The sequence below is a fragment of the Notamacropus eugenii genome, chromosome 5 (assembly GCF_028372415.1).
Source record: "Notamacropus eugenii isolate mMacEug1 chromosome 5, mMacEug1.pri_v2, whole genome shotgun sequence".
Classification (NCBI taxonomy): Eukaryota; Metazoa; Chordata; class Mammalia; order Diprotodontia; family Macropodidae; genus Notamacropus; species Notamacropus eugenii.
In genome coordinates, this window is record NC_092876.1 from 383093669 (window position 1) to 383118867 (window position 25199).

Here is a 25199-nt window from a genome sequence, read left to right on the forward strand (position 1 = left end):
GGTGATCCTATCAAAGGTAATTAAGCAATAGTATTTATGCCACTTCAACGGTTTTAAGATAGTTATGAACTAGTGATACGTAGGTATGATTGAAACATACTGATCTTAACTTCCACCTACAGGATCATAGATCTAGACGTTAAAGGAATATTAGAGGTTATCTAATCCAAAGCCCTCATTTTAAAGGTGAATGTGCTGAGGCCCACATAGAATAAGTGACTTCCTCTAGGTAATATAGATAGTAAGTAGTGAAGGGATGGAATCTGGCTCCTCCCCACTCCTGAAGCTTGTCAAATACATTACAAGTGACAAAGCAGTAATATAGCTGTGGCTAAAGAGAGAATTAGAAAGCACTGATATGGACACTATGCTCCCGTTATGGCAGCAATTTCTGGTTCTAAATCATTTAATATGCACTTTCCCTAACTTTGTCAACAGACCTCCTTTGCATCAGAATAACACTTGTCTTGCTAGAACTTTTAACTTTGAAGTCCAACATTCACCTAGCATATATATGGAACAGGGAGGTAGGCTATTACAAAGTCAATAGCTTAAAAGTCTTAAAAAGGATGGTATTACTAGTATTCTTAACTTGTTTTCCTTAAAAAGAAGGAAAAAAAGATAATGAACAAAACTATTAAGGGTCTTAAAATAATAATAAACAGAAAGACTTTTTGACTCACGGTATGAATGCAATTAAACCTACAGCTCATCATGTTAAATACCTTATCAGAATTATTTTAGAATGAGAAATATTCAATATTGTTTGTAACTATTAAACACAACACAAAAAATTATACATATTTATTATATATAATTTTACAGACACACACACACAACATAGGGATGAAGGGTAGGAGGGAACACTTTACCTTGCATGGTACCGAGAGTGCCAAGAAGTACAGACATTGGACTGAGAGGAAACGTTCTCAGGATGGCTCTCTGTGAACTTGGTGGCATGCCACGAATGAGGTCTACAGCCTACATCATTCCTCCTGGAAAAGAACAGGCAATAGTTTGAGACAAAAAACGAATGTGGTTCAATTAAACTAGTTCTAAGATAACATACTCTGGACAAGTTCAAAAGCTAATAATAAATTTCTATAATTTACGAGTCACTCAAGTGCTTAGAAAAATATCTGAGTGACAAGATACTTATTCTTTTTAAATTTTTTCAAACTACAAATTTATTTCAGCATGAATAAGACATTCATAAGCCTCAAGACATGAGTTTTGTTGATTTTCTTCAGTACTTATTGACACAGCAAATAGTTTCATCTTCTTCAGGACAACTGTGAGGGTATCCTTAAGTCTTTCTTAGGGACAGGAGCTGAGTATATTTTAGTCTATACTTTAGCCAGCTAGTTTTCATATGGGTTAGATAAAAGGATTTATGTTCTTTAATATCTACTGACAAGAATCTTTGAGGGAAGTGACTGCAAGATGCTATCAGCAAAAAGTGCTTTAAAGAAGAAACCATGTTTTAATTACATTTGTATTTGTCATAGTGCTTTCCATAGAATATAATTTTAATGTATGGAGAATGAATGAATGAATGAATGAATGAATGAATGAATGAATGAATTGATGTGGTTATCTATGATAATCTAGGTAGAAGGAGAAAGTTCTGAGAATAATAAAACCGCAAACAAAGCCTTGAGAATAAGATAAATTGAAAAATGACCAAAACCGTTTCCTGGCTTAGTTTGACTTTCACCCAACAGAACCATCTCACATTTGGTTGATTCTTTTAGATAAAATTCTCCAGGTGTAATGTGAAATACTCCATGTAGAAAGATCCTGGTGACGCCCTAACTACAAAAAATAAGACAAATTTACTTAAGAAGGGACAGCTTCTCCCCATAAGAACACACATTTAACTTATTCCATTTTCATGTTCTTCAACTGAAGAATTCTTCTAGAATTTTCTAAGGACCTTAGCAACTTAATGAATAGACTAAAAAAACTTCACTCTGGAAAGAGATCATATTTTTGCCCACCTCCCTGTGGATAAATTATTCCCATGGAAGCCCTGCCTGGCCCAATGAAAGGCAAAGATCTCAACTTCATCTTAGCTGATAAGCTATGGAGAACAAATTATCCTTTTAATTTCTGAAGGACATTAAGCTGGGTAACTATGACACAAGGAGAAAAAGATTTAAAAACAAACACAAAATGCACGACTGAGTCAGTGGATTAGAACATTTGGATGATGGGAAGGAAAACATGGAGGTGAAATATTTTTTCATAATTACTTTTGATGGATTAGAATGAACAAATCCATCAACATTATGAACATAACACAGTCAGAAATAAAAGATACTATACCTCATAGAGTTTCTCAAAATCTTCATAAGAAAGTTTCTGGCCACATCAATGTCACTTTCAGATGGCATTTTCTCTGCTATAATGTCCACCACCTCTTTCATCTTCCTAAGCACCAATCCATGAGGAAAATAAACTAAACTGAGTTGGAATTTGAGGCAAAAATGACTAGAAAAGAAAAACCTCTTATGTTTCGGTTGATGAGGCTCTATCAATGGTAAAGGTGGAGTGAAAGGAGCACCAATGGTGCATATTATTAGGGAGGTAAATAGTGCCAATTCATTAACCATGTTCAGTTGCCCCCATGTTCCTTAAAGAAGGAGCCCCCCAAAACCATCTTCTACATGAAGCTTTTTCCTGATTGCTGACCTACTCCGACTCTTAGCAAACTATCCTGTACAGAACTACTTTGTATTTAATCATTTAAATATGTAATATTTAATAATAACATATATTACATGAGATATAATATGCATATATATAACATATAATAGCACAGTCGAAGCACGTTACAATTATTATCTCAAGTATGATTCTTACAACAACCCTTAGAGGCAGACAGTATTACTACCCCCATTTTACAGATGAGGAAACTGAAGCAAACAGAGGCTAAGTGACTTGTCCAATGTCTCAAAGTGTCTGAGGCCAGATTTAAAGCACTGACTCCAGGCTTGGTACTCTATCTACTACAATACCTGGTTGTATGTATGTGTGTATGTGTGTATGTATATATGTATGTATGAGTGTGTGTATTATTAACACATGCATTTGTGATTTCCCTCATTAAAATATATGCTAATTTCAAGTGAGACTATTTCATTCTTTGCTCTGGTATCATCAGAGCCTAGAATAGTGACAGGCAGATAGCAATTATTTAAGGAATACTATTTAACTTATATTTATTCATATCTATATTTTTAAAATTTTATATATTTATAATTATTTCATATATATTATATAAATTATTTAATACATAATAAATATGGATTATGGCTGAATGATCTAACCACTCCCCTCCCCAACAAAGGATTAGTAATAAACCTAGCAGAATCTAAGTCAAGTGTCATTGATATGGTCACCAAAAGAATAGTGAGAGGGCTAGAAGGAAAGGAAAGGAATTTCAGAGATCAATCTCTGCTTTTCAATGAGGAAACAAATTCAGAGATGACTTAATGTCACTTAATTTGTACATTCACAGAAATAAGCATTAGAAGATGGATTTGAACCATGTTCTTCAACATCGTAGTCAGGATACTTCCCTCTCTTGCATTTATTATAGCTTTAATATGGTTTATTTCATTTGATTATAGGAAAAACCCTGTGAGGTAGGCAGGAGGGCATTATTAGCCCTGTAATTAATAGATTAAACTGAGTCTCAGGTTACATGACTGGGTTAAGGTCACACACCTCGTAAGTGAAAAGGCTTAGATTAGAACTCAGAACTTCTGAAACTTAAGTTGAAAGGATCATATGTTTGAATCTGGATAAGAGCACTGAATCCAAAATAAATGAACAAAAATTAAAGAACAGAGAAATTATGACTTCTAGGTATTCTCATTGGTAGTAAATATCTGAGCCAGAATTTGAACCCAGGACTTCCTGACTTCAAGTCCAATTGTCTATCTTCACTTTCTCTGATGCTAGGCTATTGATGATCTTCTCATCTCACTGAATGAGCTAAAGTTAGCTCTTCTATCTTCCTAATGTCCTTTGTTCTCATCCCTTGTGGAACCTCACTCTAACATTTAGCACCTCTGATATCTTCAATTTCTCCTTCTCCATTGTCTCCCTCCCTTCACCTAGGCATAGGTATCCCTTTAAAATAAACAAAAAGTTTTCACGTGACCCTACTCAGACGCCATTTTCTCTTTTGTTTTGCTAATTCTCAAATTCTCTTTTACACATTCTCAAAAATGTGCCCTAAAAATCTGTCCCACATCTATTTTTAGAAATGACTGTTATGTCATTTGTCTAAAATGAAAGACTTCACTATAAACATCAAAAGGTGTATTTTTTGTTGTTGTTTTTAATGAAAATCTTTCTGCTAACTCAGATTCATTATGTTCGTGGCCCCCTATGAACGTCATAAATTTAGGAACCTTACAAAACTCCACAATTCCCAAAAGCACAAAGATCAAGATTGCTACCTACTTCTGCATTCACCTCAAAACTCATGCTCCCTATTAATAAACTTGACAACAGATGTATTTCCTGAAATATGCTCTTCCCCATAGGAATCACACACATTTTTATGTTTCTCCATTCCTTAGTAACATTTTATGCTGCATCAAAACCCGTCACCCATCTGGCTTGATTAAAAAACAGCTCTGTCTCTCCTGAAGCACTGAGATAGGCTACCATTTTTTTTTTTTAGTGACAAATGGACTAAAGTTCTAAAATAAAGGTTGATGAAATGCAAACCTATTTTTTTTTAAAGAATTTTTGAAATGTGGAAGAGGAATGAGTACAGTCTTCAAATATATAAAGGTTTGTTATGTGGGATCACAGGCACCTTGAGGGGGCTCTACTCCCACCCTTTCACCTACGGAAGAAGTCCAGGTCCAGATGACACAAGTAGGAAGCATCAGGGGTAGGATTTGAATCCAGGTCCTCTGATTCCAAAACTAGTGGTTTTTCCATTAAACCTCTTTTGCTTGATCTCAGTGTGCAGGATAAAAGGATTGAATAAGTTAGAGGGAGACAGATTTCAACTCAATATGTGAAAAATCTTTTTAACCACTAGAGTGTAATACACTGATGGAAGGGTAAAGGGTGTCGAGACAGAATTCATGTCTGTCTTGGACTAAATTACTTCTGTGGTTCCCTCCTACCCAGCACTTTAAATATGCCTCCATCACCCTCAACATTTATCAAAACAAACAAACAAACAAACAACCTTGGGGATGGAGCCTTAGACTTTGTAAGCGTAAGTAACTTTGTAAGCCTAGGTAAAGTTCTAGGTTAAAAACAGATAAAATGTATCTCTCCCCCCACAATAAATCCAAAGGAAAGTCATGTGAGATTTACTGATTTTGAGAGTTTTAAGTCTTGACCTTTCAAAGAGAAAATAACAACTGTGACACAACTACAAAAACGGCCTCTATCAGATATGTTCTAAAGGAGTTTCTGAGAACACCTGATCTACTTGTTCTCTTCTAAACACAACTTGCCTTCATGGTGCTTTATAAAAAGTAGAAAACATATTATCACTGGGAAAGTAGGTTTCAGGGTTAGTCTAAATTCTGGAAAACATAAAAATGTCTGTTGAACATAGGCATTAGAACAAGCCAGGAACATGTCAGAAATAGATCTCTCTGCTACTCACATAATTCTATAAGTTCTTAATATGAATGACATACAGCTCCCTTAGGCACAACAAAATCTAAGTCAGAGACAGAAGTTGGTACCAGTATAAAAGTTTCCCATCATGTGCAAGGATAGCCACACTATTGTCTTTGCACCTTAGTGAAAAGCCTTGATGATGACATTTTAGCGGTCCATTTGACTCCTGGACTTTACATTTTAAGTTTGGGTAAGAGATCATTTAGCATGGTACAGAGAGAAAATCAATCAGTCAGAGAATCGAAAGTCCCATGGTTCAGAGGCCATCTGCTTCAAATGACGCCTGCCCCAGAATCCTTTTTTCAAAGTCACTGGCAAGAAGTCATCTAGGCTCTGCCTGAAGCTCTCCAGTGAAAAGGCAACTATTGCATCCCAAAGCAACTGATTCCAGTCTCTGATTGGACAAAAGGCAAAAAACTTCCTAATATGAGGCCAAAATGTGCCCATCACAACTTCTAGTGTTGCCTTCTGGGGCCATGATTCTATACGCTTATAGTTTCTCTAGACAGAAGGAGCCTCAGAAACCATCTAGCCTAACCCTTCATTTTACAGACAAGGAAACTGAGGCCCAGGGAGGTCAAATGACTTACCTAAATTAGACATGTTAGTACCAGAGGAGGGTCCTGGATCCAAGTCCTTTCAATTTATATCTTAGTGTTCTTTCCACTTTACCAGGCTGCCACCAATGCCTAATTTCTCTTACGCATGACTACTCACCAATCTGAAGTTATTTCTTCCTCAAAAGTCTTTTCTTCTCAAGGCTAAATATTCTCGGTTGCTTCAATAGCTACTCTTATGACATGTTCTCCAGTCTTCTCACAATACTGGATGTCCTGTTCTGGACATACTCTGACTGTCTATATTCCTTCTAAACTGAAATAGCCAGAACAGAATACAACCTTCTACTCAAACTTGTAACTAGACCAAGATAGAAAAAGTCCAACTACCATTTCCCCTTTTCTGAACAACATACTTCCTTTACTACAGCCTAGGTCAACCTTTCCCCACTTTCTCTCCCCCCCAGTTATTGTGTGACATTGAGGATTCAAACTGGATTCTTACTTGGCCAAAACGTTAAGATCTTTTTCACATTAACTGCCAAGATTCTTCTACCTCATATTCATGATATTGATTTTTTGAAGCTAAGTATGACACTTTCCATGTATCCTTGTTTAATTTCTCCTTGTTTGATTTGGACCATTTTTTTTTAGCTTGTCAGCATCTTTTGGGATTCTGATTGCTACCTACATTCACATCTTCTGGAAAGCATGACTTTCTTGCTTCTTCTAAGTCTGATAAAAATATTAAATAGTATAGGGTCAAGGGCAGATCTCTAGGGCTCTACCTTAAAGACTTCTCTCCAAATTAACTTCAATGCATGCATGAGGACTCCTTCATTCACCAGTTCCAATTTTAGTTAATTATGCTATCAGCTAGCCCTCGTATCTCCCTCTTAACCACAAGAACATGAGAGAATCTATCAAATGCTGTCATAGTCTAAGTGTGTGATACCTGCAGTCCTCTTCCAATTGACAAAATGAATTACCCCATCAGAAAAAAGTACATAAATAAGGTTTGTCTGGCATGACCGGTTCTTGAAGAAATTAGATAAGTAGTATAGGTCAAAATCAGGATTTCAGAGGATCACAGACATAGAGCTGGAAGGAACTTAAGGATCTTATGGTGGTCATCACTTCCCTTTCCAAATACTTTCAATGTTGTTGTTCAGCAGTTGTTTATTTGTGTCCTACTCTTTGACACCCCACTGAGGGTTTTCTTGGCAAAGATACTGAAGTGGCTTTCCATTTCCTTCTTCATCTTGCTTTATAAGTGAGGAAACTGAGGCAAAAAGGGTTAAGTGACTTGCCCAGGTTCACACAGCCAGTAAGGGTCAGAGACCAGATTTGAACTCAGGATGATGAAACTTCCTGACTCCAGGTCTGGCACTCTAGCCACTGCAATAAATGCTAGCTGTCCTAAATGCTTTCAAACCATACCTTAAATTTAGTTCTACAATTTTATTCTAAGAAAAAAACTCAATCTCCCTGCCCTATATTCTTTAGAATCCCATTTTACCTTTTTTTTTTTTTTTTGAGAATCAGGATAATGTCCATCTTTCTTCAATCTTGAAGTACCCATTTTCTCTAAAATCTACACCAATAGCAGTTCATCAGCTACATCTGCAAGGGCCATTACTTTCATTATACTAGGATATAATTCTTTGAGGGGGTTAGTGTTAGATATACCATAGGCAGCTAGATGCTGTTTTGCAATCTCCCCTATTAGCATTCCACTACCTTCTAATCCTTCTCACTCAGTTCTATTATTTGAGTCTAAGGAAGATTCTCTTTGATTGCTTCTTGGGCTCTAGAAGCCGAAACTATGTTGTTATTCAGTTGTTTCAACTCTTCACAATCGTATTTGGGGTTTCCTTGGCAAAAATACTAGAGTAGTATGCCATTTTATTTTCTCCATTCTCCAGTTTATTTTACAGATGAGGAAACTGAGGTTAAAAGAGTTAAGCCAGCTGCCCAAAATCACAGTTAATAAGTGTCTGAAGCTGGATTTGAACTCGGGTCTTCCTGATTCAGCACTCTATCCCATTCTGCCACCTAGCTACCCATGTATAGGTGTAGAGGTGAATTTTGTTCTTTATTCTCTATTGTTTTCACTAGTTTAATAGCAGGTGTGTCCTTTTTTGGGAAAAGGGCATTATATTACATTGGTTTTTGGAACACGGAGCTGGAGAAGGAATTTGTCACATCTACTTCATGCATTGGCCTAGTATTGTGTTATCTCTGGGAGCCATGTACTTTCCTGCAAGGAATATCCTGGATGTATAAACGAATACACCCAACCCCTCTTGAGGTGCCCAATGTCAAAAGCAGTTCTATGCTTCTGTGAGTATGGAATGGGATAAATACAAAACACGGATAAAGTACATAAGCAATAACTCAGAATGAATAGATAACAAATACCGGGGGAGGGGGAGAAGAACCTTTTCCTTAAAAGATAAAAAAAAGAAGCAAAATAAGAGTTATATAATAATACAGTCTTTTTGCCATTATGTATCATCAGAGAACTGAGGTCCAAATACTTGCATGACCTTGGTCAAGTCTTGCTGAGTTTTAGTTCTCCCATGTGTAAAATAAGGACTGAACTAGATTGGCCTCTGTTGATTTTATGTAATCCTGGCCTGGACAAATATTATTCATCTAGTTTCTTCAAGAGCAGGTCAGACTAACCTGATTTATTAACAAGCCATTTCTGTGGGCTTCCATTTCCTTATCTGTGAAATGACGGGGTTGTGGGGTCATGTATTTGGCCAGATGGTAAAACTGTCATTCCCCCCCATAACTCCTTAACCTCAAAACCTCAAAAGAAAGAAATATAGACCAAAGCTACAATAACTACAGTGAGAACACAAGATTCTGTGGATTTTCTTTTTTTCTTTTTTTTTTTTTTTAAAGGAAGCATTATGTATCAGATTCAGAGCTGGATTTACAATCAGAAAGACCTAGACTCAAATCCTACCTCAAACACTTACTAGTTGTATGATCCTGGACATGTTATTTAGCCTCTCTCAGTCTCTGTTTCATTATCTGTAAAGTGAGAGAGAGTTAAATTCGATGCGCTCTAAGGTACCTTCCAACTCCAAAGCTAAGATTTGAGATTCTAAAACCTACTGGTTGAGTTTGCTTAATTTTTTTCTACTATAAGCTAAAACTCGCCAGGCAGGTGACAGATATAGCCAGAAATGACTAATATAAAAATAAAAGTTTTTTACTCTTCTTGGTCCAAATGCACTGAACTAGACAATGGGTTCAGGTTATAGAGAGGCAAGTATATGGACTCAATACAAGGAAAAAAATCTTCCTAGAAACTATAGCTTTAAAACATACTATTGGGCTTTTGATGCATTAATTCCCACTCTGCTAAAATTCTTCAACCACAACTTGGATTATTATTTGATGGGACACTACATAGATTTATGTTTCTGACAGAGGCTGAAACTTTAAGGCTGCTTCTAACTCAGAGCTTTATGATTTTACGGGTATTTTATTTATTGTAATACAGACATCAACAATCCATGTCCCAAATTAGACAAGGCCACAGAAGAACTTCCAAGTTGGTAAAGTAGGTCTTTTAGATTCTCTTACCAAATGTCCTCCCTCCTTTACCTTCCAATTTCTGCCCTAAGATGTCAATTGTTCAATGGATATACAAAGTCTTTCCACTGGTATCCTATCCACATCTGACATACTGAAATACCCCTCATCTGCCACCTTTCTCCCAGAAATTACACTCTACCTATTCAACGTTGTTTATTTCTACTAGTTGTTAAAATAATTCATTCCAAAGATAGGAATGATAACAGGGTAAGTTACTGAGGCAAACTTAAGTACAACTCAAAATAATTTATTTTTGCTGTTGTTTGGTTGTTTTTCAGTCACGTCTAACACTTTGTGACCCCACTTGGGGTTTTCTTGGCAAAGACACTGGAGTAGTTTGCCATTTCTTTCTTCAGCTCATTTTACAGATGAAGAACTAAGGCAAACAGGATTAAGTGACTGGACCATGGACACATGGCTATTAAGTGTCTGAGGCCAGATTTGAACTAACAAGGTAAGTCTCTCTGATTCTAGGCCTAGAATTCTATCTGTTGTCCCAAAACTTGTAGCTAACTTTATACTGCAAAAACTATGAACCCCATATATTCAGAAAGTGATGTGAGGATAGAGTAATGAATAAAATAATGACTATGAAAAATGAAAATCTGTCTTTCCCACAAAAAAATTAGTGCACAAAGAGAAAAGGTCAAGTTTTAATGCAATACTTTATCCTGGTCTGGCCAGTTTTATTTAGGGCTCTGCTTCCCAGCTGTGTGAATTCAGGCAAATCAGTTCAGTTCTCTGAACTTCAGTTTAATGAGGGGAATGGATCGTTAAATATTCAGTTCCTGAGTTCTACTGATTACATGCCTGTATTAAGAGGTCAAAAATGGTTAAATAGCAAAAAGGCTGGCCACCATATGACAAATTTTGGCAAGTGCAATCCAAGAACTTTAAAATAGGCAATTAACCCATTGAATCTCTAACGACCTATACAGGGAAATTATTTGTAGTTAAGAGTATCTCTTGCCCATATGGCAAATCTAAATACATAAATTCAGCAAGATAGCTATGTTTAACTTTCATTTTAACCTACTGTTATTGGTATTAAAAAGCAGATGACTCATTACTATAATCATGAAAAAGACAACCCAACGAAGTTGTCTGCCTTCTAAAATGCTTATGAGGTTCTACAGGTAAGTTAAAAAAACAGGCTGAAGATAACAGAAAAGAAATAGGCCTAATATCTAATAAAGAAAAAAAATTTTTTAATTCAAATAGCATTTGGGGTTAGTTGCCTTTTTTAAAAATATCTTAAAATGTCGATCTTCAATTTTCCAATTATATTTCACCCAGCAGGAGTCTTAGCCATTTATTTTAATTCTCCTTTGTTTTAATAAGGTCACCTAGCAGAGAAGCATTTGAACCCAGCTGCATCAGGTCTTGGAAAATGATGATGAGCTGTGAAAAATACATCCAATGGGAAAAAATTTTAAAAGGTTCTGGTCCTGCCAGAAGGGATCAAGCCTTAAAAGAGATCCTTTGACTTTCCTTACCTGACAATCAAATCTTTCCAAATACTATTGCTCAAGGCAAAGGCATATGGATTTCTGTGGTCTATTCATAAAATGGTAGGAACTAAGACTCAGTCAAAAGAATCTAAAAGTATAGAAGTAAAATTCACGGTAATTTTTATTACTCTGCTTGCAGAACACTCTAAAAGGTTTCGAACAAAATGCAAACCATTTTCCTAGGGAAAAAAGGAACAAACTGACTACATATTGTTTCTTTAATGACAGGGAAGCAAATTTGGTTTTAGACTCAAAATTTATTTGTATATATGATAATTCTGCTATCGTGAGACTTTATAAAACTTCATGTGAATTTTGTTTATGTATAGGAATATGAGTTCAGCATATTCTGTCATTAAAAGAAAACCTCCTAAAAATAAGAATACTATCATATTTGAACATGACTTTTTTTTCTTCTGTTCTCCTGTCTTTTTCTATAGTGAATGTTAGTGAAATTAAAATTATTAGACTACGGGCAGCAAACGAGATGATTAACACACAAACTGGAAAATCAATTTCTACTTTAACAAAGAAGATACCAATTGGCAGGATCTTCTAAGGTGCTCTGTGTTCATCCCTCATTGCCAAAGAAGACCATGCCATCAGAGAAATAATGACATGACTTGCATTTGACTTTATTTTGAGTGAGGGAGGGCTGTACAGGTCACCAGCCTCACTTCTCCTCCAGAGCCATCTGAATCCAGTGACCAGATCATCATCAGGATGACTGGAGATGACCCAGGATGAGGCAATTGGGGTTAAGTGACTTGCCCAAGGTCACACAGCTAGTGAGTGGCAAGTGTCTGAGGTGAGATTTGAACTCAGGTCCTCCTGATGCCTGCACTGGTGCTCTATCCACTGCACCACCTAGCTGCTCCTTAAGGCACTCTATGGACCACTGGAATCACAACACCATTGTAACTTCACAGTTACAAAGCATTTTATTCAGATTATATTTTAGTACTCTTGACAACTCAGTGATGAAGGTAACGTAACCTTATTATCCTTACTTTATTAATAAGAAAACATAGCTGTTTAAAAAAAAAAACAAGTTCTAAATGGCACAATTGGGGACTTAAATTTAGGAATTTTAGTTTTTAAACTTTTTCCATTATACTTCTAATGAGCAGTTCGTTAATTTTGTTTGGTTTAAATTTCTAGTATCAGCTTCAGATAACTGCACTCTAGCTGCACATTTTCCCTGTATCATTAGATCATATCACTCCCCAAAGGCAGGTACCTTGTTTTATTTAATCTTTATACTTCTCTAAGAACGCAGGACAGTGTTCATCTTATAGGGACTTTCATCTTATAGGGACTTAATAAACATTACTTGAATGAATGTCAGTAAGCAATGTGTTTCAATGATATGTTGAATGTAAACACATTAATTTGTAAAAATGCTTAATCAAACCTTGTCAAAATCACAGTGTAAATTATTACTCTTTCTAATCAAGCATAACTAAGTCGAAAGATGGTTTCCCTTCCTGTCTCAGACCTGAATATGGTTCTTTCCTGCTTTGAATAGTAGCTTGACTCAGATGGATTTATTTCACAAATGATATTCCTGTAAATTGGGTTTTTTGTTTGTTTGAATTATATCAATGAGACAGTGTGGTGTCATGCAAAGAAAACATTACTGAAAGCCAGGTAATCTGATTTTAGACCTGGTTGTACAACTAGCTAGTTGTGTCATCTTGGGCAAATTGCTTGAGATTTGGGGGATTCAATTTCTTTATCTGTAAAATGAGACAGTTGGATCAAATGGTGTCTAACATACCTTCTAGCTCTGAGTCTATGTTTCTATCTTGGAGATACCCGATGATTTTAACCCAACTATCTAATCTCACCTGGGCCCTCAGCAGATTCACGGCATTTATTTTTTATTAACTCTCTCAAATACCTCCTAGTTGTTACCCCAAACCTTTTCTTTGCTTATGAAGTCCCCAACTATAAATCCCTCACTCTCAAGACAACCTTGTCTCAGTTTTTAAAATGACCAAGGCCATCAGACATGAGTTCTAAATCATGTCTTCATCTCTTAATTTTTTCTTCATCTAATTTAGTCATCCTTTTTTCTTTCCTTCCTTCTGCACAAGAAACATGCTAAATTTATCACTCCTTAATTCATTTTCAATAGCCACCTCCACTAATTCCTTCTCCTTTGCTTATAAATCTATTTCATTTCATCTCCCTGATATTAAAAAGAAAAAATCTTCTCTTCACCCAACATAACTCTCTAAACTTATCTCCTGTCCTCTGTCTGAACTCCCCACCTCTCTTTTTCCTCACCATCCACACTCCAAATAATCTTCCATGCCAACTCTCCTGGTTCTTTCCTAGATCACCTCACTGCCAAATCTAGTGATTTTTTTTCATCCTTCTTGACCTCCCTGAAATATTAAATGCTATTGACAACCTCCTTCTTCTTGATATTTCACCTCTACTGGCTTTACTTCCATAGCACAGAATTCTCAGTTTCCTTACTTTTCTAACTGTTCTTACTATATTCTTCACTAACTTCTTATCTCATCACCTCATGTCTGAACTATTTCAATAGACAGGTGGGTCTACCTGTTTCAGATCTTTCAAAGTGATTTTCCTAAAGGGCAGATCTGACCATGTCACCCTACCCTCAACCCCTGCCTATCCAAACAACTCCAATGGCTCTCTCTAGCCTCCCGGATGGCATTCATATTGGCACAGTTCAATATTCAAAGCCCTTCATAACCTAGTGTCCTTTCTACTTTCTCCAGTCTTTTCTTACATCTTATTATCCACTCTATATTTTTCAATCCAATGACACTGGTGTCCTGTCTGTTCCTCAACTAAGACACTCCTCTCTGGTTATTCCCATTGCCTGGAATGCTCTTCCTCCTTAACTCCATCCTCTGATTTCCCTGGCTTCCTTTAAAAAAAAAAAATCCCATTTTTACAGGGAGCCTTTCCTCCAACCCCTCTTAATTCTAGTGCCTTCTTTTAATTATCCCCTATCTATCCTAATGCCTGGCGCATAGTAGGTACTCAATAAATGCTTCCTTATTATCTTACCCCTGCTCTTTCAACACAAGAATTCCCATCAAGACTCTGCTTTTCGCCCTCGTCTCCTCCTGCAAGTACTCTCTTGGAGATACTATCCATTCTCATGGCTTCTAGGCAGAAAACTTACAAATCTGTAACTCCAGCATCTCTCCCCAAGCCCCAGTCTTATACCTACTGTATATCTCTACCTTGAATAGATGTCACTCCACTATCCTAATCTCTGCCTCTCTGTACTTATTGTGTTCATCCTTCATTTTCAAAGAAGACCATGCCATCAGAGAAATGATGACATGACTTGCACTTGACTTTGTTTTGAGTGAGGGAGGGTTATGCAAGGTCACCAACCTCACTTTCTCCTCCTGAGTCATTTGGGTCCAGTGATCAGATATTTCATCAGGATGACTGAAGAAGGCCCTGGATGCAATGCCTTGGCCTTTTTCAGCTAAAGCCTATTCAAGTACTCATTTAGAGGGAGGTGATGCCCGTTCAGTGAGCAGGCCTCTCTCTTTAAGAAGTCTGTACTAATAATCCCTTCCTAATAACAACTTAGGTACCACCTCTTCCATGAAAACTCTGTTCCACTGAATTGTAAAGGATCTCATCATAACATACATGTCTTATCTCACTTCAAAAACCCACAAGTTCCTAAAGGGTAGATACAGAATATCTTTGTATCCCTAGAACCCGGCACAATGCATTGCAGATATTAGATGACTGTTTGTTAAAATTAATTGAATCAACATCTAAAAGGAATGAAGTCTTATTTTCATTCTCTAGTAGAAATGGTGATGACTAAAACTACAGAAACAAAATAAAAAAGAGAAAAAAGTAAGGTACTCTATAGTCAACATTTGAACAATCGAATTATATTTGTGAGGAGGGAAGGATTGGGAAAAGGAAACCCCTTTCCTACAATTTTACACTCAGGAACTGTGTCCTAAGTTCCATAAAAGCTAACCACCAGGATATGCTGCTTCCCCACTCCAAAATCCCCTTTGCCCTGTGGATATTAGCTACCAAGAACACCAAAAATAACTAACTTTTTTCATATTTTAAATCCCAGAATGCCTTCAGGGTAAGGTGGGGGAATGAAAATTCTTCCACCTGATTCCTTCTCAACCTTCAAGTCAAGCCTCCAATACTAGTTTAGAAGTCCTTTAATCCAATCACCTAATTTTAAAAATGATGAAACAAGGACTAGAGTTTCAAATGACTTTCTCACAACCACTACAGTCAATATACAGAGGAAATAACTAAGAGCTGGAATCTGAACCCGGATCTTCTGACTCCAAATCTAGCACTTTCTACCCCTCACTGGTGCCTAATGACAATTTTCAATTTTCCATTAAAAAAAATAAATTTTGGAACATCAATTTGTTCATAGACCTTTGGGTATAATTCTTGGTATGCTTAGTCTAAAGACCAGTTTTAAGAAAGGAATAGAATTATAGTACGGTCCCTTCCAGCTCCAAATGTATGATCAATACTGTACAATGGGCTGAAAGACATTGTAATAAATAGATCATCTGATGTACTGTCAACTCTGGAAAAACCAATGAGACTTCTTTTGGCTTTAATAAAGACTGCACAATAAATTAGTATCATGTGGTAGTATTCATTGAAAAAAAATTTCAACCTTCTTTCAAGTCCTCAGGGTAGACAATGCAAGGTTGTGGATGGTGACATCACATGCGATCAAATCAACATTCCTAATGGGACACCAGTAAGCTAGTTCCTGTCTTTATACATGTGGGAAATCAAGGAAAGAGAGAAAATTCCCAAATGACTGAAATAGCTGAAACTGATACAGTACATCAAAGCTGTATTTTAAACAAATGCCAGTGCCAGGAAGAATACTGATGAAGATTAAAGCATCAGAGAGTGTTTTTCTCTAGGAGAAGTCTGATTTTGAGTTATCTTTCTCTTGGGAAAAAAAAAAAAGGCATGCATGAGAAACTATTTTCTTACACTCCCTGATGTTTGCAGTAAGGCTCTTAAGCAGAAGTGATTAAGATTAATACAGTATCTCATTCAATAATCATTCACTCAGTGAACATTTATTTAGTGTCTAGGTTCAAAGAATAAATCCAAACCTTGAGTTTGCTATAGACGTTGATTTTTCTACTAATTTTTTAGTATTTTCATATGCCAAAAAAACCCTACTTAATTCCTGAAGGAAAAAAGAGCAAAAAAGATAGCATTTGCAATGTTCAGAGGAGCAGGGGTATCTGCATTTAGCATCATACCTTATCTGATTTCCAACCAGTCATTTTATTCAATTCGGTACTCAATGGTGCCACTAACAAAACTTATTTCTAGGTATTCAGCTATTAAGTTTCCCATTTGCAATAGTATAGATTTTCAGCTCAAAACCTTGGTGGTGCTCAAATGAGCAACTGTTAATACAACCACAGTAGTCTTACAGCCAACTCTAACCGAATTACAAGACAATCTATGGTTTACACATAAATATTAAAACCAAGAAATTCTCTGAAATGAAATTATCTTTACCATACTAATATTACAAACAACACTTGAATACTTCTTTGATTTAAATGGTGTTGCATTAATAACAATCACACAATAGTAACTTGAAGATTAAAAATGGCAAATTTTGAAGAACCAATAATCTCATTTAATTATTCATGCCAGATTTCCAAACTTAATCATTCTTTAATAACAGAATGGTTTAGTTCTATTATTCCCCTAAAAACACACACTAGTAGTTAACATAAGAATCCTCAGGACCAGAAGATATCACAACAGAAAGAAAGATTTTCTGACTAAAAAAGCAGAGACTACAAGTCATTTTAAATTTGGGGATCAGAGAGGTGAGTGAGGAGTAGGGACTTTTGAACTATTGTGAAAGAACAGAAACAATGACTTCAAAGTCATGAAGATAGTTTTAAGAAACTTACAAAAAGTTGGGAAATTTGAAAGAAAAAAAAGTCCAACCTGAGTGGCCCAAGGGATGCCCTGCAATAAAATTTTGGTCTTTGGGGTTCTAGATTATTTTAATCATGACAAAAGTCTATAGCTATGCCAATTAGGGAAAATGCTTATAGAACAGCTGGAGGATGAGCAGGTAATGTTTTATTTACTAGGTTTCAAAGAATCTTTTTCAATTTCATGTCATCTTAAAAGGTATACACATTTTGTTATAATTTACTGCAGTTTACAGGAAAAGCTAATGAATAAATCTATGCAAATCTTTTAACAAAGTGGTTTTGGTTTGCTTTTGACAGGAGCTCATAAATGACAAAAAGACAATCATTTATACATGTATGTGTTATCCAGTTTTTACAGGCCTTTTTTTTTTTACTAACACACTCGTACACAGTGAGTAGAAATTCATGCTGCAAGGAGCAAACATCTCCACTACTATTTTACTTTTTTTTTAACTATCTATATATCACTGGCAAGGATGAAAGCTATCCCCTAATTTGCAAGGATGATTTAAAAACAGCAAAGAGCCATTCATAAATGCAGATCTTGTTTTTGTAGATTTAAACTAAATGAATTAGGACTTTATAAATGAAAAAATCAGGAGAGTCACTCATTAGAAGTATGTATATGCATTCAAAGAGGATCTGGGATTTTGTGAGTTTGGGAATTCTTTTCATCATGACCAAATGTAGACTACCACCAATTTAAACAAGTCCCAAGAAGTGGTTTAAGGCACATTTAGGTTGAATGGCTTGCACTGAGACACAACGATCTAACTAGTCAGAGGTAGAATCTGAAAGTCTTCCAGACTACCTCCTGTAAAAAAAACCACAAAAAAACCCCACTAAACCCATAATACCCTCCCCCAAAAATTCCATTTTGGTAATAGTTTTGCACAAACTGCAGGAACTTTTCCTCCCACACTATTTCAAACAAGATACATGCAAAACAACATGATAGTAAAGAACATTCCTAGTCTGCACCTTATCTTCTCTCTGGATACCTTGATTAAAAAAAAAAACTCAATGGATTAACATTATACCATTGCTATCCAATATTTCAATAATTAGTTTTTTGAAGTCAGAAGAGCTGAACTTTTAAAAACTGAACACTGATACTTTCCATGAGATTTAATCATTCTGGGACTCAGTTTCCTAATCTGTGAAATTATATGGATGATCTTAAGGGTCCCTCTGAAGTCAAAATTTTTTGATCCTTTGACCTAAGAAGGTATCTTCTTACCTTCTATTATCAGTTAGGTCACTTGATATTATTCAATATCAGAATAGAGAAGAAGGCATTTTCAACATTGCCATCAAGGTACTTTTTAGGAATACTATTGTGCTGTAAGAAATGATGAGTTGGTTGATTATAGAAAAACATGAAAAAACTTGCATGAAAAAATGAAAAATGAAATTAGCAAAACCTAGAGAATATTGTATACAGCAACAACAATACTGCTTGAAGAATAATCACAATCAAGCTGTTCTGAGTATTTTAAGTATTCAAATCAACTACAAAGAACCTAAGAAGGAAGATGCTATCCACCTCCAGAGAAAGAATTGATGAATTACAAGTATGTATACTATGGTTTTACATATCTCGATAAATCTGTGTCAAATGGTGGCCTTCTTTAGTGCTGGGTAGGGATGTAGGGAGGGAGACAGTACGGAACTTAAAATGTAACAACAACCAAAAAATGCGACAGCCACTGAAGGTCCCAATTTCAATACTGATCAGCCTAAAAGCTTTAATCTGCTCTGTTTTTCTGACCTGGCTGTTTAAGTAGTCTGGTACCCTTCTGCCCCTTTATACTCACCAAATCGGTGCCAAATTTAGTGTGGACCTCTGATTGGCTTTATCCCTGCTGTAGCTCAGAAATCCCCAAATCATGTAATCCACTACTGAGTTTCCCCAATAGCAGTATCTACAGGTATTTATCACCATGCCTGCCAAGGTACCTTCTTTGGTGATGGAATATTCTATCATCTCTTATTTTACAAAGTTCTAACAACCTCCATCTTATGAAATCTACCCCAAATTCTTAGCATGGGAAATATAAAAAATAAAATTATAGACACTACGTTTTCCTTCTTCCAGAGAAATCGTTTCCTGCATAATCAAGTAACCTATTTTGCTCTCACAGTGACAACCTGAAAAGAGTATTTTGCATTAAATTCTGGGAGAGCAGGAGAATCTCCTTTTTTATAAGCTCTGTGCAGTACCTTACCCATTATGAGTGTTCCAATACCAGGAACCAAACTATTGTTTGAGTTCCTTGGATTGTAACAATAAAGAAGCAAAATGTCCTACAGCCATGTGCTCCAAAGGGAATAAAGCTCCAACATCCCTCAGCTTAAAAGAGGTAGGCTAGCAGATGGTAAAACTAAGCTGCTCAGAGCTCCGGCCAATAAAACAGCAAAGAGGTAGTAAGGACTGTCTACAGTCTCTTCTCTCAGTCTGAATGGGGGAAGGGAGTTGTGTTCCTAACATTCTGTAAATAAAGGGTATAAGCTTTTGAAGAGCTTAACCCCCTTCCCAGGCTGTCTGAAAAGCTACGTAATAAGCCTATGAAAAAGCAGATGCATTGTTCTAGCTGCTATTTAGACACCCCAAACTCAATCTTGTTTAAAAAAAAAAATCGGTCCTAGTCCACTGCCAAGGGAAACAAACATTATTACCTCTTGCTTCTGGAAGGCCCAAAGTCCATTTTGGTTGTCCCAGTGAATCTTAGGCTGTTAGCATCTCGCATCTTCCACTGGCTGAACAAAGTGTGCACACAGTGTCTGGGGCCACCAGATAAGAGACTCGAGATAACAGACTCCCTTAATGTGTGCTTACTCTGGTGGTTGATTCCCTTTTGGCAAATACTGCGAAAGCAGCTAATCAATGTGTTGTAACTCTGGGCATAAGTTTTCAAAAAGTCTGTTCTCAGAAGTTTCACATGAAACTTCAAAAAGTGGAAGTACAATTTTTACCCTTCTAATTGAATTGTAAACCTAAAAAGTAACTGTCATTATCTGTATCTCTAAAATTTGTGCTTGTGGGTTTAGCTTTCTTAATTAGCATTTTAGCTTGATACAAGATTTCTGTTTTGTGGCAATACTTTCAAGTCCTCATGAAACCTTTTAAGCTCTCCGATATAATTCCCATTATGCAACATGCACTAAAGTACACTAAATTTTCCTATGGAAAACTCTTCAAATCAATAATAAAAACAGGGGAATCTTTACAAAAAAAAAATTCACAGTGAATGTTCTGATCATTTTGAAAAACTTTTTTTTCAAAAGGCAATTTTCATAAAAATAACTTTGGTTGTAATCAGAAAGAAAGTTACATTTAGCAACCTGTTTGCAAGATGAAACATGAGGCACATTAAGATACGGGAAAGGGAAAAAAAAATCTTAGCAAGGCAGGCTTTATTAAGAACACTGCATTTAAAGTTAGCATTTCAAAAATCTCACCTTTTTTCAGAATATTAAATGTGATACAGAAAAAAGCAACATTTATCCAGTTACATGCAAGCTACATAAAAATCTGAATAGAAGCAAAACGTTTGATTTCACTTGGAAAAAAAGGGGAAGTCTAATAAAAGAAAATCATGTCATGAATGAAGTTTCTCCCTCTTAAACTTTTGTATCTAAAAGGTGTCACTGAAAATAATTCTGCAAGCAATATACTATAATCTTTCATAACATCAGAAAAGTTACAAATTCACACTTTTCCTTTCTTCTGAATGCTCTAACAGAAGACTATCCCCAGATCCAAAGCTTTCATCATACACACACACACACACACACACACACACACACACACACACACACACGTACCCTCTATCTGAACAAATATATCATTTCTGCCACACTAACAGCTTTCTAGGAAGGGGGAGAGGGAAATAAAACCTCATGCCGAATTAGTCATTCTCTCACTTTTTCCAACATCAGTGCATTTGATTACAGATCTGCCATGGCTTCCAGGAACATCTGTGCTAATCAATGTGGTTGCCTTTGAAACTACCTTGTCAATGGACTGTTCCAAGTACCTAGTACATGAGGGGTGCGAAGAAATAATAGTTTTGTGGAATAATGAAACATACATTTTAAAATAACTAGCATGCAAAAAACTAAAACATACCAAAAACACATTTCCCAGGAAATAATGAACAATGTTCATAAAATAAAAATAAGCAGTCTTTCCAAAAATTTACACTAGCAAGTTTTACCACATAATACAGCTAATCCCCCATGATGTTCTTTATAAAGGATCCTCCCCCTTCTGTGTTAATCTCTGCCAGAGTGTAAATTTAGTGGATTTAATTAGATTCAAAAAAGAGGTCCCATTGCTACATTGAACTGAAAAAGTAATAAATAATAGTTGCCAGCGGCATCAATAATCTTATTTATGAAATCCCTCAGGCGGAAAAAAAGTTTATTCAGTATATTCAAGACAGACTGCAATCAGTAGGATAACTGAAATTTCTACTACTTATGTATCTCCCTTTTAAACAGAACAGATACAAACTGATCTACAAGAAAGAGGGGTAATTATCTATTTTATGAAAGGATTCAGCTTTACTTAAAATAGAAAACTATAGTGCATCTAAATAGGCATTGATATATAGTTGGCTTTCAGGAACATTATTATGTAAGTGTAGGCACACTAGTTACTATGGGGGAAAAGGAAAGCAGGTCACAATTTTTAAGTACTAGAGTAGAAAATTAAAGAAAAACACTTGAACATTTAAGTTCTAGGTTCCCAAATAAACAACTGCCTCTATTTAACCCCTCAATATACGTCCCCCCACAACACCCAATACACACCCATTTACACTCTTGCTATGGATCTAGGAAACACTTCTCTTTTTATGATTCATCAAAGAGCAAGGGCTGGTGCAGATGCCCAGTATACCTAGCATATTTATCACTTGACAAAGATTTGATCCAGTTTCAATCCTCCAAATATATATTCTCTGTGAGAAATGCATTCAAAGGGAGCCGTTCTGACATAACCTTCTTTCTCAGTCTCCATAAAGTCAAAGCAATATCTTCCCCTAAAATGTCAATTCCATTAAATCGCTCTCCAGTGGAAATAATCAAATCACATCTCAATGAGGACATCAGTCAGCAAGCATTTATTCAGTGTGGGTCATCATTACAAGAGGGTACTTTACTATTTTTTAAAATAATGTGTATATGGAACTTATATCAAATTGCTTACTATCTCAGGGAAGAGGGAGGCAAGGGAGGGAGAGAGAAAACTTGGAACTTAAAAAAAGGTTAAATTGTCTTTACATGTACTTGAGGGAAAATTAGTTTTAAAAATAAAAATTAACATGCAGACCATTATTATTAGAGCAGGACAGAAATGGAATGAGAAAGGGATGAGGGTTAAAAGGTGAGTGGGTCATTCCAGATGCAGTCTGTGAGCAGAATCTTGAAAATTATCAAGTCTGCTTTGCTACTTCAACCTATGTTATACCAAAATGCTCATAAACAGGTGCCAAAATCCTCTGCACCAAACAATACATATTTGGCAGGAAAGAAGCTCTTTTCCCCAACCTGAGTCTTCCCTTCATCTGAACAACTCAGCCACTGCTCTCTCTCAAACCTGTTTGCTCAGTCCTTATGACTAGAGTACACAGAATATCATGAAGCAGACACACGGACACTAAAGATTAGCATGAGGAGGCTTTTGTTATGAGTAACATTTCAATGTAGAAAGGAATTGTGTCTTGTCATTTGTAGAAGGCAGAGATAGAAATCTGTCTCCTGAAGTATCATTTTCCTAGCATCAATTTCTAAATGATGACAAGATACTTACTTATCAGTTCCATGAAACAAGATCCAATTACTTTTAAAAACTTAAACTTGCCAAATGCAATTCTACTCCTGACCACCTGTTCACAACAGAGATGAGAGAAAATCTCACGCCTACAATTTAAAGTTTCACTTCCCCAATCTGAGGGTCTACCATCATTTTTCCCTGTCAATTTGATTCAACAAATTTAAGAGCCAAAAAAAGGAATTGGAATTCATCTTGTCTAATCCCTTTTAACTCTTTCTGCAATTTGTACTTTAATCCACTCTTTATTTGAGGTTTAAGTCTCCATTTAGGCCCCTAGAATTGAATACTAAAGAAGAAACAGAGAGAAAGACAGAGGCAGACAGAAGTAGACACACACACACAAAACAGAAGAAAATGAAATATTGATAGAGCAACCTCCTGGAGGTGACAGTCATAAAGTCACAAGTAAAAGGGTTGTTCTTATAAAAATGAGAAGTTCAGTTCCATCAGAAATTGAAATAAAATAGAGAATGGAAGAAAACATAGAGAAATTTTAAGATGTCAAGTAAAGGAAATGAGGAAGCTTATGACAAGTGACTTCCATTTTCTCAGGAGAGTAGGAGACAAAGCTATCTTCTGAGAAATTGAGGGTGGGGGGTGGGACATGGGGTAGGAGGTAAACCGTCAGGACAGAGAGATAAGCCCAAAGTCCTAGGAATAGCAGGGTCCCTAAACCACGGATCTTGCTTCCCCCAATATTTAAGGAAACAATATCTGTGTATAAGAAATCAGCTTTTCCCAGTAACTGCCAACAACCTGCCAATGCTGAGGAAAGCCAGCCTAGTTGAAGCAATAAATGCACCTTATGGTAGGGACACGAAGGAGCAGATGCCAATCAAGTCAAACTTCCACTACTACCTCAACTACTGCCTCTCCTCAGATGTCAATGGGGTCTGAGAAACCAAGAGACTTTTGAATAGCAGTACCCACCCTGACTATAACCCTGAGTCCAGCTAGCTCAAGCCCAGCTTGTTATCATCAAAGAAAAAAATGGAACACGACCAACTATGTGGAAAAGAAGGCCCACCCTCATCCCCAGAAAACCTGTCTTGCTTCCAGTTCTGCTGCCATCTAGAGAAGCATCTCCTTTGGAGAGGCAGCCTGGCAACTGCTCCCAAAGGTGTTGTAGCCATACCTACTGAAGACCCAGAAATTTCTCATCATCAAAATCTCTGGCATTGTCAAATCATTCAACAGCAGGATCTGATATTATTTTTATCAGTAGAAATGACATTAAAGAAGATGTATCACCATCTGCTTTGCCACTGAACCCTAAGGACCACAGGATTTTTCACATGACTTGCAGCTGAACCTACATGTATTCTTTCCCATAAAAAGTTAAGCTCCTTAAAAACAGGAATTGTTTTACTTTTCTATTTGTATTTCCAGAACTTAACAGGTGCTTTAATGTAATAAGCTTTATTTTTAAAATTTCATTTATTTAATTAATTTAATAATTTAATTAATTTGATTGAATAATTAATTTAATCAATTAATTTAAAGATTTAATTAATCAATTTATTTAATTACATGAGTTTATGTAATTAATTTTTTTTTAAATTCTTTCATAGGAGACAGAAGGTTCAGAAAAGGTCTTGAGAGAAGTGTAAAGCAGAACCAATCAGGAGGGGAAAAAAGGCATTGCCAAGTAGCAGCAAAGAGCCCAGTGGAGATTAGATCAAATGAATTTGCAGGGGACATTACTGAGGTGATTGTGTGACTGGGTGGTTGTGTGACATCCTTCCAAAGAAGTCAGAAGTACCCAAGCAAGGAAGCTTTAAAGGTATTATTTGACCGTGGGTAAGCCATTAAAACTATCTAGGCCCATTTCTTTACCTGTAAAAACAAAATAAATAATTGTACTGTCTATCTTACAAGATTTACTGAAATAGGAAATTATATTTAACATGTTCTGTAACTACAAAAAGTACCATAGAAATATGATTTATCTTTTATTAACAAGTAAAATTCATAGTTGTGTTTATAAGAATCATACTTTCTAATTGGGCAACAAGAC

At 36.1% G+C, this 25199-nt stretch overlaps 1 protein-coding gene across 6 annotated transcripts in view; it reads right to left on the reverse strand.

Annotated features, from left to right (window-relative positions):
• SHROOM2 (shroom family member 2) overlaps nucleotides 1-25199 on the reverse strand; it is a 240094-nt gene that overhangs the window by 97846 nt on the left and 117049 nt on the right. For 2 of the 6 annotated variants that reach the window (XM_072614405.1, XM_072614404.1), the window contains exons 3-4: nucleotides 2329-2433; nucleotides 873-995 (exon numbers count right to left, since the gene is read on the reverse strand). In XM_072614405.1, coding sequence (XP_072470506.1) covers nucleotides 873-995; nucleotides 2329-2433 — 228 coding nt within the window. Of the gene's footprint in view, nucleotides 1-872; nucleotides 996-2328; nucleotides 2434-20019; nucleotides 24550-25199 lie in introns of those variants that run through there. The other 4 variants (XM_072614409.1, XM_072614406.1, XM_072614407.1 and 1 more) reach the window with 3 other exon arrangements.